General features: G+C 40.2%; 1 protein-coding gene across 4 annotated transcripts in view; it reads left to right on the top strand.

Annotated features, from left to right (window-relative positions):
• The window catches only part of GIPC2 (GIPC PDZ domain containing family member 2), a 78,547-nt gene that overhangs the window by 40,922 nt on the left and 21,039 nt on the right, over nucleotides 1–16,586 (top strand). For all 4 annotated transcript variants that reach the window (XR_012379396.1, XR_012379397.1, XM_025872027.2 and 1 more), the window contains exon 3: nucleotides 1,045–1,225. Coding sequence is in view for 2 of the 4 variants with exons in the window: in XM_025872027.2 (XP_025727812.1) it covers nucleotides 1,045–1,225 (181 nt within the window). In the remaining 2 variants the exon portion in view is untranslated. The remainder of the gene's footprint in view (nucleotides 1–1,044; nucleotides 1,226–16,586) is intronic.

The raw sequence follows: 16,586 nt of genomic DNA, 5'->3' as shown, positions 1-16,586 counted from the left end.
GAAGGATTTGTGACTCCTGAGGCAGACTATGGATTTTCTTTTGCCCTGTTCCTCACTACTTTGGAAGAATTAACTTTGCAGGGCTGTTATCTGTGCAGTTTTTTTCTGGGCCTCTGATCCCTAAAATCCTTCTCTAAAATCTTAGTACTGTCTTAGGGAGTCTTAGGTCTCCTTTTGAGACTCTGAGCTATAGATTTATTGTATGGAAGTAAAATAGATTTAAGAAAGACCAATTCGAAGTTTTCCTGAGTCCTATGTTCTCCTGGCCTAAAAGGTGTAAGTGAAAAATGATAGTATAGTATCACTCCTACTGGCTGCCTAAATGGTAACCACACCTGTGTCTTATTAGTTAATCGATGTTCTTAGCTGAGGTTGTACTAATTCTTGAATCATTACATTTGTAACTAAGGTTTAAAAAATGTAGCCAGTAAAAAAAAAAAACAACAAAAAACTTAAGCTCTATTCTCATGTAATGGGTTTCATTTTGAAATGATTAAACAACCATTTTCGGAGGGACTTTGTGCTAGACACAGAGCACGTAATGGTGAATAACACCATCTCTGTCTCCAAGGATATTATGGTTCAGTAATGGACATTGAGAAGTAAATGAACAATTGCTCGATAGTATGCTGAACTGGCAAATTACGATTTTCCCAAGCTTCAATTTTTCTCATCTGTGACGTGAGACTCTCATTAAGGTTATTAAAATTAAATGAGATGGCAAATGTAAAGTGCTCAGCTTAGAGCTCAGAATATGTGGCAAAACCTATTAGAGAAGCATGAGAGTGACACCCTGACCATTCTTGGGGGAGTACCCCAGGGGATGTCAGAAGTTTCTCAGAGAAGGTGTGATGACTGATGGAGCATAATTCTAAATGAGGTAAGATGGTTGTCCTTTGTTGCTTGGTCTTTCATCTTTAACTTAGCCTTAAGTTGCGTTGTTAATATGTCAGTGTATTATATATAATGTCTCAGGAGCATGAAAAGTAATGTTATGCAGTTCCATTTTGTATTATGTGTTATCCTTAATTTTCTTTCTTTCAGAGAATTAAAGATGGTAGCCTAATTGACTCTGTTAAAACAGTCTGTGTGGGGGATCATATTGAATCTGTAAATGGAGAAAATATCGTTGGGTGGCGTCACTATGATGTTGCAAAAAAATTAAGGGAATTAAAAAAAGATGAATCCTTTACCTTGAAGTTAATAGAACCTAAGAAGGCATTTGGTAAGTTGGGTGTGGGTGTGTATGTGTATGAAGTGTTCCCTTCCCTGGCTTGTCTTTTTAAGACAAGCGTACTGAGCTGTGATGTCATGTGATACAATATATCCATTAAGACTATAGAGAATGACAGCACTGACAAGGGAAAACAATTATTCGAGGAGAAAAAAGTTGTTAAAAAGGACAATTTCTGAAAGACCTTTGGAGTTACAAAGTCTAATGTCCAGTGACTTTGTGGCTGTTCCAAACTCCAAGGAGAGCACATTGTATTACATTTATCTTGCTCAGCAATAAAATTCTTGATCGAGCTCTCTAAGCCATAATAACTGTTGTTCATGGACCTCAACAGCAAAAACTTCAGTTACACACAGAATTGGTATTTAAAATAGTTATCTAGTCTATTTTAAAGACTTCCTTCAATACTTTTCCTCCATTGGCATTTTGAATTTGGCAGCATGGTATGGTATGAAATTACTTCCACTTTGGTGTGACATCTGTACTTGCTTGGTTTTAGCCATGGCAGCTGTGTCCCAACTGTTCAAACCAGAGCCATCTCCTCTACAGGAGAATGTGCCAGCTTCTCTCTACCCAGCACTATTTTAATAAGCCAAATGACCGCCTAATGTTCATCAGTGTTGAAATATCTTCAGCAGAATCATTCTAGACTGCCCTTACTCATCCATGACCCCACCCAAATTATGTTCGTTCTTTTGCTCACAGTACATAAATAATCCTTATAGTTTGTCTTTTTTTTTTTTTTAAAGATTTTATTTATTTATTTGAGAGAGAGAGAATGAGAGATAGAGAGCACGAGAGGGAAGAGGGTCAGAGGGAGAAGCAGACTCCCTGCTGAGCAGGAAGCCCGATGTGGGACTTGATCCCGGGACTCTAGGATCATGACCTGAGCTGAAGGCAGTCGCTTAACCAACTGAGCCACCCAGGCGCCCCTATAGTTTGTCTTTAATGGGTGTTTTTTCAGGGTCCTTACAGTTTGTCTTTAATGGGTGTTTTCTCAGGGCAGTTATTAAAAATGATGGGAGAATGCAATGGATCTTGGTAATTACATTTTCCCTCCCTTAGCAAGTAAGCGACAGATACTAGCCATATGGAAATGGAAATTCTTCTCTACTTCCAAGTGATTCTGTGCCATTTAATAGAAATACAGTAATTATATGACTTAGGGGAGAAAGAGTTCCATAGAAGGTTTAAGAAAAGAATGCCTTGCAACTGATCGATGTATAAAATTGTTGAATCACTATATTGCACACCTGAAGCTAATATAACACTGTATGTTGACTATACTGGAATTAAAATAAAAAATCCCGGGGTACCTGGGTGGCTCAGTAAGCATCTGCCTTTGGCTCAGGTCATGATCCCAGGGTATTGGATTCAAGCCCCATCTTGGGTTCCCTGCTCACCAGGAAGCCTGCTTCTCCCTCTCCTACTCCCCCTGCTTGTGTTCCCTCTCTCGCTGTCTCTCTCTGTCAAATAAATAAAATCTTAAAAAAAAAAATTAAAACCCAAAAGAAAACACTGGGTGGCAGGGGGAGGGGGGAGGAAGAATGCCTTATGCCAGTGCTGCTCCTGGAGGGATCATTCATTCTAGGAAGCAATACTGTACATACTGTGATTCTGCATGGAGTACAACCCAGCTTCTGAGCTTGCTTGTCACAGAAGGTGGGCAGCACTCAGGTTTCTATCTAGCGCTCGTTTTGAAGTGGCTTTGTTTGCTGACCAACGCCTTGGGTGTTATAACATATAAACCACTAGGATGTAAACAGTTTGAGATATTCTTACTTGATTTAGACTCTGTAAATCAGTCATTCTCTTGGTACAACTCAAGGAGTATAAATTTTTTTCATCTTTACTTCTACCATGTAGTTTATTTTTCAAAGTTAATCTTTTTCTATTTTTACCTATTGTCTGCATCTAAATCTTGTGGTCCCTGTATCTTTATAGAAAGTTACTGATACACTTTAACTTGGATGCTAGGTTGGTATTAGTTTTGGATATTACAGAGATCATTGTATTTAGCTATTGTTGCTGCATGATTAGGTTTTCTCCTTCAGTGCCCGAGACACACGTATAGATGGTTGTCGTGCTGCACTGCCTTATGTGCCTGGCTACTATTTTTTTTTTTAATTTTAATTTTTTTAATTTTAATTTTTTTATTAACATAATGTATTATTTATTTCAGGGGTACAGGTCTGTGATTCATCAGTCTTACACAATTCACAGCACTCACCATGGCACATACCCTCCCCAGTGTCCATCACTCCCCTGGCTACTATTAAACCTGCTCTCTGTTGCCTCATAGGAATTTCATGTACACATTTGAGAAGGACAGTGGGTAGGATTTTCCTAGTGGGGGTGTATTATTTTAGCATCCCAAATTCTGGTGGTGCTGTGGGTTAGGATATGTGGAAATTGATTTTGGAGCAATGATAGGTTTTTATCTTCCAAAGTTCCTGTGACAGCTTAACACAGCCTAACTTAAATCTGCTGGACTATATGCATTTCCACTCCGGGTTGGTACTTGACTTTGGGCCACAGCTTGGGGATTTCTCTCTTAGAAGTAGGCTTTCCTGCTCTGCCCATAATTCAGCCCTCAATTTTGCTGCTTTTTGCCTTGAGATAAAGGCAATGCTAGTTTGTTTCTCATCCTTTGACTTCGTCCCAGTGCTTGGTGCTTTTCTTGGAAGGGGAGTATCCATTAGGAGGTACTTGAGGAATCTAACTTCTCCCAGTTCTCTTGGTTCTAATTTTTTTCTGCTTCCTTCCTTCCTGTGTCTTCTAGCATTATCATTGATGAATTGATTCAAATTCCTAGTCCTTCATGATTATCTGACTCTGTTGTGTTGGATTCCTACAGGAGAAAAGGGCCAACGTAGGTGAGGCAGAATGTTCTGGTCTCTGCGATCAGCTAGGCCACCTAGGCTGAAGTGAAGTCATTTCTAGGATTTTTACCAAAAGCTGTTGAAATAGCCATACACTCTAGTATTTTGACATTTCCTTACCAACTTCCCTAAAGATTTAGCCTGGGGAGTCACGTGGACTGTGTCCTAAAATGCACAAAGGAGTGTACTTGGTTGCTTTGCAGTGGTAGAACAAGGATGATGAACACAACTCTGGATAGGGGAATCTTTACAGTCTGCTCCTATTTTCATTTTTAGGTCCACCACCAGTCACATCCCATTTCCAGGGGCCATTATATATGCCAGGATTCTTTTTGAGAGCTATAGAATAAATACTTTCTAGTTTAATGAAAAGGCATTTTTTTGGTAAACTTAACAAGTAGGTTTCAGAAACAAAGACTGTCAGTCATGCCTTGGGAAGGTCAGGAACGAAGGCCATTTCGGGAATGTATGAACCAGGCACCTTTCATGGCCCTGGTCTGATTAATTCCCTCCAGTTATTTCCTATCTTCGTGTTACTTCACTCAGGGTTCAAATTCCTGGGAGAGCAGGGGAAACTGATTAGGTCATGTCCCATCTTGGTAGTGGGGAGGCAGGCATGGTTAATAGGCTCACCAAAATCATGCAGAACAGTGAGGGAGAAATTTCCTTTTGGGTAGGAAAAAAGTAGCAGATGTCCATTTTGCCATTTCTCCTAAGCTTTTATACCTTGTTTAGTGGAGTGTGTTGGTTTTCTCTTGACTTTGAATCTGACTCTACCCATGCATGATACGGTCAGTCTGGGTATATTAGAATGGGTCTGGAGGGAGGCAGGGTATTGTCAGTTGGCTTTGGGTGTCTGGTCTTACGGATTTTTTTTTTTTCCTGTTTGGTGTTGGGTGCTATGTAAATGGCAGTTTGGCAATGGACTATCTAGAGATCGTGATGGCATTGAGCTTTTTAGGATTTTATTTTAAGTAATCTCTACACCCAACGTGGGACTTGAACTTACAACTCTGAGATCAAGAGTCACATGTTCTACTGACTGAACCAGCCAGGCTGCATCAAGCTTTCTTTAAGGGAGAGAGTTAAAAGCCACGTTCTTCTTGGTGCTGGCCACCGGATTTGGAAAGGGCAGTAATCCAGATTTGGACTATACTTCTGGGAAGGTCCTTCATTTATGTCTCCCACAAATAATTTATTGAGAATTTTCTGTGTTCCAGGTACTCCATTAGGCACAGTGGATACTAAGAAAGACGAAGCCATAGCTCCTGCCTTTTGAAGAGCTCACAGTTTAGCAAAAGGCTGTTATTGATTGAATTGTGCCCCCCTAAAATTCTTGTGTTGAAGCCCTAATCACCACCACCTCAGAATGTGACTGTGTTTGGAGATAAGGTCTTTAAGGAGGCAGTTAAGTTAAAATGAGATCATTAGGGTGGGCCCTGATCCAATGTGACTGGTCAAAGAGGAGAAAATTTGGACACACATACACATAGCAGGAGAATGCCATGTGACCATGAAGACCTGTACAAACCAAGAAGAGAGGTCTTAGAAGAAAGCAACCCTGGGGATGACTTGATATCCAGCTTCTCGGGAACAGAGGAAATAGATTTCTTCTGTTTAAGCCAGGTGGTCTTTTGTGGCAGCCTTAGGAAACTAACACAGAGGCCAGTAGGCTTAAAGGAAAATTAACAGTGCAAATTCTTTGACTGTGGCAATATGAGCTCCCTAATAATCTAGAAGGTATAGGTGGAGTATCTTAGCTGTCCTTTGGCCTTAGGTAGATGGCAGGAACATACTGATGTTTTCATTGAATAGATATTTGAGCAGTTAGTATATGCTGGTATTAGAGTGTTAGTGGCTGGCATAATAGTTCCTTGAGCATCCACCATATTCCATCACCATACTACTTGCTTGGTATATCACATGAATAAGACCTAGTTCTTGCCTTCAAGAAGCTCCTATCTAGTGGGAGGAAATGAACATGAAAAGAAATTCAATAAAGAAAGTTAGCAGTGCTAACATGCACTAGAGGCATAAAAGTGGGCGACATCAAGTCTACCTAAGGAGTTGAGGAAAAGCTTCCTGGAGAAAAGATTTGAGCTGAATCTTAAGAGGTGTGCTCAGTGAACAAATTAGGGAAGGTTGTCCCAGGGAGTAGGAATAGAATAAGCAAAGGTGTAGAGGTATACAGCAGTATCCTATGTTTGGGAATATCATGTATGTCTGTATGATTGGAATAGAGGTTCTAGGTGGTTGTGTGGCAAGAGCTGAAGCTCAAGGGTCCGTAGAAACCAAATCAAGAGCCTTATATGTGAAGATAAAAGAGTGGGCAATGAAGGGTTTTAAGCAGGTGATGAGACTTGGCTTTTAGAGAGATATTTTGGAGACTGTGTCAAATGGGTGGGGGTGGTTTATAAGCTCGTGTGGCCACGGAAATCCATGAAGATTCTATTGTGTAGGTTGAGGAGAGAGAAGAAATCTGAATGAAGGCAGTAGCAGTAGGTATGGAGGTGAGAAATGGTTCTGAGGAATAGACTGGTGTGCTGGAGCCATTTGTGCACATCTCTTCCAAACTCCATGTTCAGTGACCTCACACTGGTGGCTTGAAACTGGCTATGGTGTGGGGTATTTACATCACAGACTGAGAAAGTACTGCAAGTTTGGGCTTTTTTTTTTTTTTTTTTTTTTTTTTAGCCTGGAGAGCTGATGGTTAAACACTTACCTGCATACCACTGAATATTAAGAAGGTAGAGTTGGAAACTCATTGAATGTAGAGGTAAAAGAAAAGAGATTGCAAATGATAACCCACAGTTTTGTGGCTTGGGTAAGGGGTGGAATGGAGTGCTTTTTTTTAAGATGAGGAAAACTAGAAGAGAAATAGATTTGGGTGAGGACTTAGAGAAGAGAGACTGTACTTACAATATAATTTTAGGCTCGATGAGTTTGAAACCTGTGGGAGAATTTAGTTGGAAATGTGTAAGAGGTAGACAAGTGTTGAGAACTGGAGCCTAGGGAATGGGATTTATGAGTAATTTGAAGCTGTGGAATCTGATCGCTCAAGGTAGTAAGAAAAAGACCAAACCTGGAGCTGTGGCGGAAGGCCAACATTTAGGGAGTAGAAAGAGGAGGAGCCAGCAGAGTGAGGAATGGCCAGACATGGAAGAGACAGGCTCTGGATGGCCTTTTCCCAAACACTCAAGAATCCATTACTTGACCCAAGAGCAGGTGCTCCACTCAGCTTTTCTAAGTTGGTGGTCGGGCTCTGAGGGAGAAATAAAGGCTACTTTAAAACACACCCTCAGATTCTCCTGTGTTGATCAGAGTTTAAATCACTGTTTTTCATCTAGTGGATTTCAACCACTGTGTTTAGAATAGGGAGTAGAATAGAATTGAAAACTTCATAGTTCTTTGTGCCTAGTAAGGGTAGGTAACATTGTACATGTCAGTTAATGTTTTTTTGTATATTTGTGTTTCAGATATAGGTGTGTGTGCATCTGTATAATTATGTTATGATATAATGTGTTTATTTCTCACTGTGGGTCATAGCAAAAAATAAAATTTGGAAGCAACTGGTTTAAGTGATTCCCTTGTTAAAAATTTGTAGTTTGAGGAATCTTTCCCATACCTAACATGGTTTCTCCTGGTCAGCTGCTTTCTAATCCAAATTCTCCGCCTTCTAGCCATGAGTTGATGGCAGCCTTCCCAGTTCTTATCAAGTATCGGGTGGAATGTCTCTGGTGGTATTTTTTTTTAGGGCATGGCTCACTTCCTTTCCCTTTTTGCCAATGAAAAGGAACATGTCTCCACAGTGAGCTCAACACTGCAGGGTTTGCCCTGTAAACCTAGACTTTCCCAAGGCTATGAAAACCCACTCTTAACTGGCTCTAAGACCAGAATAGTTCAACTTGTTTGCTTCCTATGAGGTCTTGTAATTGCAGAAAAATAACTGTTAAATCTATGAAACTTAGATTGTTTTACTTGGATGAGTCTGTATTTATCCTGGAGAAGTTCTTTAGTTTGTAATTGTTGCCCTTTATGGAAAGATGTTTGTAGGAGGCCTGAAATGTTTTTGTAAATTGTTTCCAAAATCAAAGGGAGTTGAAAGAAAAAGTTTATCTCCTAAAGCAGTGATAGTCTTTATTTTGAGGTTGGGTTTTGTAATAGATCTCTGGGCTATGTCTTCTTTTAGAGAGTTCATTTCTGTGCTATGTGTCTATCAGAATAGGATGTTCAGTATGTGAAGTACGTCTGAGTCCTTTGAGTCATTCACAGCTGGAAAACTCGGACCTCATCTTTGTGATTCAGCTTCACTGATGTACTCATTTTCAAAGACGAAGTCTATTTGATATTAAGAGAGAAACTTTGGCTTTTAAGTTTTAGATGACTTTTTTGATAGTATTTTTTAAGTATTTGAAAATATTTTTCATGCTATTTCTAGTGAAAAAGTTTCAACTAATAAATGCTCTTGGTGCCTTTTCATGTTTACTGAATTCTACAAAATATACTGGGGAATATGATAAAAGTTACTAAAGAGGAAGAAAGCATAAGTAGTTAAGTATGTAGACTGTCATATATGAGCTGTGTGATAATGTGGCATTAGATGAATTACTTAAACTTTCTGTGGCTTGGTTTCTTCATATAAAAAGTGAAGATGGTAATAGTATTTATCACATTGAGGATTAAGTGATTAAACACATGAAAAAAATCATAGACTAGTCCCTGACACATAGTACGTGTTCAATAAAAGTATTACTATTATTATGAAGGTGTAGCCTGTCTTTTCTTTTCTTTTTTTTTTTTTAAGATTTTTATTTATTTGACACAGAGAACACAAGCAGGGGGAGCGGCAGGCAGAAGGAGAGGGAGAAGCAGGCTCCCTGCTCAGCAGGAAGCTCAATGCGGGGCTCGAACCCAGGACCCTGGGATCATGACCTGAGCCAAAGCAGATGCTTAATCGACTGAGCCACCCAGGCACTCCAGGTGTAGCCTTTCTATAAGTTCATGAACAGCAATGCAGGTGAGTTGGTTATAGCAGGTATTTGTTGGGAACTCTGTCACAGTTGCAGATCATGGAAAGACAGATGATGACATCATATCTCACATCAAATAATGAGATATATCCATATGTCTTTATAGTAGCTACATGCCATTCAGTTTTCTAAGTACTTTCTAAGTAGGAAATCACTTAATCCTTTCAACCATGCTAAAATATTAAGCCATTTGTTCAAGGTTTTAGAGCCAGCTAGTGTGTGATGGAGGCAGGCTTCTAACCCATGCAGTGAACTTTCAGAGCCAGCTTGCTAACAGCTGTTATGGATAAGTCCATATGTTTGCTGTCCTCAAGGAACTTACGATTTATATTTATAAGGAGGTAGATACATTAAGAATCAAGTAATTCTATTATTAGCAGTAATAGCTACCATTTATTGAACGCTTATAAGAAGCAATAAAGAACATAGGCTCTGAGACAAATTGGGTGTAATTCCTGTCCTGCTGCTTATTACCTATGTGATTTTTGGAACAGTTACTCCCTTTGTTCCTGTTTACTTATCCATAAAGAGTTGTGAGGATTAAATGAGTTAATATATGTAAAGCACTTAAAATAGTGCTTGGCACATAGTGCTATATAAATGTAAGTCATTCCTAATAGGACTACTATTATGGTCTGTTTTAATCCTCATGCCATTCTTGAGAGGGTTTTTCAGATAAGTAAACTGAGACTTTGGGCAGTTGAATACCTTGCTGAAGTCACCCAGTGGTGGACAGGAAGTGCAAGTACAGTACTTAATTCCTGTTTGCTCCTGAGGCTTGTGTTCTTAACTGTGTATGGTACTGCCTCTTTAGAATACAACGTGAAATAGGACACGTGCTGTCATACAGATTTAAACAAAGTGCACTTCAGCTGAGAGCTGACTTCTCCATGACTGGTAAGGGTTCTAAAGCTTAGAGTTCTAGGGCCTGGGAGAAATGATAAGATTGGGAAGGAACTTCCCCAAAGAGAAAGCCATGGTTTTTGGTAGGTCCCAACAGTATCAGGGACTAGTGTCCTATTTCCATGGAACTCTCCATGAGAGGTGACAGGACCCCTGATAGAGCTGCATACAGTATTAGAGTCTTAAGAACTGTGCATGGGGCGCCTGTGTGGCTCAGACAATTAAGCATCTGCCTTCAGCTCGGGTCATGATCCCAGGACCCTGGGATGGAGTCCCGCATCAGGGACTTCTCCTCTGCCTGCTACTCTTCCTGCTTGTACATGCTCACTGTCTCTCTATGTCAAATAAATAAATACAAAAAAATCTTTAAAAAAAACTGTGCACAGCCTTGCAATCTGAGGTGAAGGACACCCTGTGTCCTGGGCTTGGGCTGCAAGTGGACCCACTGACTTGGACATGGAGTTTCAGGGTAGGGTTTGTGTTGTACTGAGCACATTTAGCTCTCTTGTTCCTCAGAGAGGAAGATAGATTTACATAATAAAACTAAGAGTTTCTCACCAAGCCTCTGGAGTGGGGGCTCAAAGTCTGGTTCAATCTGACATTTCTTATACCCAGAATTATGGAGTAAAATTTTAAATCCATTTCAGAAAATTAAATTGGTGTTCAGAGAAGGGAAAGATATGAGTAGGCTGGAATACGTGAGAAAGATTCCTAGAGAAGATTGCATTTGAACTTGGCCTTGGCAGATGGAAGGAAAAGTATAGACAAGGAGGGTTTTCTGTGGGAAGTGTTGAGGACAGTGAAGAGCCCAGGCTTGTAGGAACTTCAGCAGATCAGGTTGCAAAAGCAGTTTCTGGGTTCTTTCTTTTTTTAATTTTTAAACTTAAATTCAATTTAATTAACATATGCTGTATTAACTAGTTTCAGAGGTAGAATCCAGCGATTCACCAGTTGCATACAACACCCAGTGCTCATCACTTTAAGTGCCCTTCTGACGAAAACAGGGAGACAGATCATGGGAGACTCTTAACTACAGGCAACAGACTGAGGGTTGCTGGAGGGGAGGTGGGTGAGGGGTTGGGGTAGATGGGCTCTTCTAAGAAGAGCTTCAAAAACTAGGTGGGGAATCTGAGCTTGTTTTTGAGGATAATAGGGAGTCATTTAGGTATTAGAACTGAAGAATGACATGATGAAATAGATTTTGGGCAATTAAGCCTGGAAAAACAACGTGGCCATATTTTATAGAGGAGAAACTGTGTAGCAGTGCCTGAGTGAGGGATAAGGGCTGGGATTAGGGGCAGCAGCAGGCATTTGAAGGAGAGAAAAAAGCCTGAGTAATACTGCCAAGGCAGAATGGCAGTTAGGGGCTGGACCGATGCTGCTTAATAGAGAGAAGAGAAGAGGAAGTTCAGAAGCAAATGTCACTCCCAAGATGTCTATCCTTGGAGCCTGTGTAATGAGAGTGATTAGAAATGAGGCAATTTGGATGTGGAAATTGGGGGAAAGTCAGGGAGAGATGTTCAATTTTAGATAGTTTGCATTTTATCTGACAGTGCATGCAACTCTCGTATTTTTTGGCAAAGGTTTAAAGTCTTTACAATGATAAATTTTGGGGCTAGAACATGCCACTTAATCATCTTCTTATGTCATAGTTTGTTCTGCCCTTCTATCCAGCTAGATGTTGATTTTGCATTTACCACAAAGTTACTATGGGAGAAGATAAATGAAGAGTTACAGTTTCTTTTGTGGGGGTGTGGCCGATGGGTTAGATGAATACTGAGTGTAACTGATAAATGTGTTTTCAGTGTAAAGACCCAGCTGAGTAAGGACTCAGGCTAAATATGCACTCTTCCTATTCTAATTGTAAACTGTCATTAAAAGAAAATTCATTAAATGCTGACATTTTTAATTAACAGAAAAGTGAAATTATAATCCATAATACTAAGAACTTTGTAATCGAGGTTTCCCAAGACACTTACCTTAAACAGTGATTGGCTTAGAACTATAATGTTTCAGGAGCATTTGGAGTTAACAACTGTGAATAGAAGACAGATGACCATTTTCAACTGTTCTTAAGCTTAGTAATAGCAGTGTAGGAGGAGGCGGGCAAAAATGCTAAAATATAAGTGGCTTCCTTAATAGGGCTGAATAGTGTGAATATAATGTAACTTATTAGAAAAACAGCAATTATGTCAATAATACATATTCTGCCAGAGTATTTGTACAATGGGAGTTGTCATAAATTACAGGAAAACGGATCTAAAAAATTGTGCTCAAAATTGTAAGAGTATGTTTTCAGAAGTAAGGAGATTATCCCTTTTGTGTATGGAAAATGATAAATGAAAAGGCAGATTATAAAATAATGGGTGGTAATATCCCATTTCTGTAAAAACAATCTTTAAATGTAGAAGAAAAATGACTTACAGTGTATGTATATTGAAATTTAATGGTTGTTTAGGTGGTGAGTATGACTTCTTTCTTTAGGATTCTTGTATTTTTTTCATTTTAAAATCTAAAACGAACATACTAACTTTCATAACCAGAAAATAATAATTTAGAAAAAGAGGCTAGCATTTCTAGCCTAGGAAGTAGGGAGACTGAATCATTCTATTTTTAGTGGCTTTATAATTTTTAACTATATGATTCTCATTTTTTTATTTTTTATTTTTATTTTTATTTTTTTTAAAGATTTTATTTATTTGACAGAGAGACACAGCGAGAGAGGGAACACAAGCAGGGGGAGTGGGAGAGGGAGAAGCAGGCTTCCTGCCGAGCAGGGAGTCCAACATGGGGCTTGATCCCAGGACCCTGGGATCATGACCTGAGCCGAAGGCAGACGCTTAACGACTGAGCCACCCAGGTGCCCCTGATTCTCATTTTTTAAAGGATTTTGAGAGAGAAAGAGAGAGAGAGAGAGAGCAGGGGCAGGGGGAGAGGGAGAAGCAGAATCCCCGCTGAGCAGAGAGCCGGATGCGGGGCTCAGTCCCAGGGCCCTGGGATCATAACCTGAACTGAAGGCAGGTGCTTAACCAGCTGAGCCACCCAGGCGCCCCTGATTATTCTCAATTTAAACACTTTTCTTTAATATTATAAATATTATTAATATTTCTTTAATATTATAATATTATAAATCTGTGTTAGAAATGTGGTAGAATATTCCATTGTATCAATTCTTTAAATTGTTAAGATTGTTTTGGTAACTACTTTTCATACTTTTTATTGAAGGCTGGTAGAAAAATATGTAGTAAACCAATAATACAAGTGAAAAATAACTCCTGATTTTTTTGAATTCTTATGATAAAATCATACTGTGGAATAGAATAAGTTTAAAAGGATAAATGCGTTTTAGCCAGCCCTTAAGTTTTTTGCCATCATATTGGAGTCCAGAGGTTTGTAATCTTTTTTGTAATACAGTCCCCTCTGGATTAAAGCTAAAAACCTCTTCCCAGAGGATCACATTGACTTTTGCCTGTAATTTCAAGGAGTGTTAAAAACAGGGCTGAGTTTTTCTTAAATGACCTCCTAACTAAAGAACAAGATTTGGGTCACAGTTATTCCATTTCCCATAAATGTCATGCACTGTTTAGTCTCATCAGAGGAACAGTTAGCAAGTGTGTGTGTGTGTGTGTGTGTGTTTTATGGGGTTGGTTTACGTGTTGTCAGCCCTTTTGATCCAGTGGACAACTGATGCCTTGTGCATATAGCATCCATTTTGTTCTTTTTATCTGCCCCAGCATCCTACCAGCTGAATTGAGAAACAAAACAAAACCTCATAAGCTATTCTAAAGGAGTCTGAGAAATGTTGATGAGAGGAAGGACACATGGAAAAGAGGAATGTACAGTTAAAGTTTTAGATTCTGGGACACAAGCTAGATTTTAGGTCAGCTGTGCTGAGAAGTGTGTGTTTGTGCATGTGCGTGTTGGGGTTTGGAAGTAGGGTAGGGAGCACTTGAGCTGTTTCTAGACAGTTCCATTTGTGTATGTCTAAGCATTGGAAGGCCTGTTTAGAAATTGCCTCACTGCTTAGATAGAATTCTGTATTGTGAGATGTCTTTTAGTTGGAGACAGTGGAAAACCTTACCAGACTGGCTTGCGGCAAAAAAGAGAATCTTATAAATCAACTCCATGAGTGATGCTGGCATTAGCCAAACTCTGTGTAGGGCCTGGATAATGTGATCAGGACCCAGTTTCTTGCTCATTCTTTCTGTGCTCCTGCCTGAGGTATCAGTGTCATTATTCCTATATGATCTTAAAGTTAGCTCGACACTATGTCCCAAGATGGTGGTCAGCAACTCTTGGGACTCTATGCTTCCTTATTCTTGTAGAACAGAAAAGGAGAGTGTCCTTGTCTCAGAATTTCTAGCAAAAATTCTCAGGTTCATTCTGACTTAACTGACTTTGGTCACATGCCCACCTCTGAAATAGTACTTGTGATGAAGGGAATCCATTAGGTTTTCCATCCCTGAAGCTGGGAGCAGTCAGCTTCCCCTGAACCACAGTGATCCTCAGGTAACTGATGGATACTGAGAAGACAACCAATGGGATGGACGCTGGAGGACCTCCATTACTGAGTGCCCCTGTGAGGGGTTGGGTTTAAACTCAGCCACTTTGGAGAATGGGAGGGTCATGTGTTGTTTCCACCCTCCTGTAAATTGAAGAGGGGGGATATCATAGTTTTATGGAACTAGTATCCACCCGCCTGTAAATTGTGTGTGTGGGGGAAATCGTAGTTTTTATGGAAAAGATTAAATAGAATAAAAAAGAGACCTCTGTATTTGAAGTGACAATTTTCTGAACCCTCTTAGAAAACCAGTGCAAATATTTCTGATGGTGAGGGAGTTCGGGAAGAGCAGATTTCCCTCTCTAGGTTGAAATGTACCAGAAGAAGCATTCTATAATACGAGCCAGGCCACCGGACTGAGCACATTTTATACATTAGCCATGCGAATGTTTATTTTATTTATTTTTTTAAAAGATTTTATTTATTTGAGAGAGAATGAGAGAGAGCACAAGAGGGAAGAGGGTCAGAGGGAGAAGCAGACTCCCCGCTGAGCGGGGAGCCCGATGTGGGACTCGATCCCGGGACTCCGGGATCATGACCTGAGCCGAAGGCAGTCGCTTAACCAACTGAGCCACCCAGGCGCCCTAGCCATGCAAATGTTTAAAACAACACCATATTTAGGTGTTTATCTCATTTTCCGGATAAGGGCTTATTCACGTTCTCACAGTTTGTAAACAGAAGAGCTGGGTTTTAAACTCAGGTTTTCTTATTCTGAAGTCCATCTTGTTCCCTGAGCAAGTGTTGGTTGTAGCTGTGTCCATCTGTACTCACCTCCCGTTAAAATCCTGGCTCTGTCCCTGCTTATGGAAGTGATGATCCATACTCTACCCATACCCAACTAGGGCCCTCATGGGACCAGAACAGACGTCGTTCTGGGCAGAAGTTTTCCCCACCGTGTCACCCTGTGTCAGTTGGGGGATCTACACCATGTTGTATGTGTGCCTTCTGAAAATGGGACTTTAGTTTGTCAGCCCCTCTTATTTCTCTAGAGGTTAGGGTGGGACTGGCGACAGACCTTTTCTCTGCTTCTCATTTTCTCCACTTGACCTTGAAAATGCCAGTTAAAATGGAGTATCATAAAGAATGATACAAGTGTGTATAAACATCTTATTTTAAAACCTATATATTCTTGGGGCGCCTGGGTGGCTCAGTCGTTAAATGTCTGCCTTTGGCTCACGTCATGATCCCAGGGTCTTGGGATCAAGTCCCATGTCGGGCTCCCTGCTCTGTGGGGAGCCTGCTTCTCCCTCTCCCACTCCCCCTGCTTGTGTTCCCTTTCTTGCTGTGTCTCTCTCTCTCTGTTGGATAAATAAGTAAAATCTTAAAAAAACCCAAAAAACTATATATTCTAGGTTTTTTTTTATGTAAAAACCCCATTCTTTGCATGGAGGACACAAATTGGAGTTCTGTGAAGTCTTATATAATTATAACCTTAATGCATGCCTACGGGTTCTGTTTCATTTTTAAATAAAAACTAGATATGTGAAATGCTGAACGTTTAAAGATATTTTTCCTAATCTAGTGTTGTCTTGCCCACACCTAATTTTTTTTTTTTTTTTATCTTGGCCTCATGGACTCTTTCCAAAGCAGTTAACCTACTTTTCCTAGCAATAATAACTCCTTGGTTCACACTTATTTCATCAGGGCATGTACTTTTAAATTAAATTACATAATTAGAATAACAGATACAATCGCCACAAAAGGGACTTGGGAACAAATGTGACTGCTTCTTGGTGCCATCCACCTCAACTGTGGGAGCAGCCATGTGCCCACAAGCCATGAGTGTTGTGTGCCCTACGTGACCAGCTGTCGGGTAGTCTGTATGCTTCACCCGAGTGAGGAGCCCTGAATCTAGTGAATCCAGCTAGCGGCAGGCTGGTTACTAGTGTGTCTACCGTATGAACTGCATCCCTCTCCTCACTCAGCCACAAGAGCAGCCTCAGGTAAACTTGTTCATGGAAAGTGAAGGGACCTGG

This window comes from Callorhinus ursinus, unplaced genomic scaffold (genome assembly GCF_003265705.2).
Source record: "Callorhinus ursinus isolate GAN/ISIS: 27379988/994484 unplaced genomic scaffold, GSC_fseal_2.0 scaffold9, whole genome shotgun sequence".
Lineage (NCBI taxonomy): Eukaryota > Metazoa > Chordata > Mammalia > Carnivora > Otariidae > Callorhinus > Callorhinus ursinus.
Note: the sequence above shows the minus strand (reverse complement) of the source record. Positions and strands in the feature narration are given on the sequence as shown.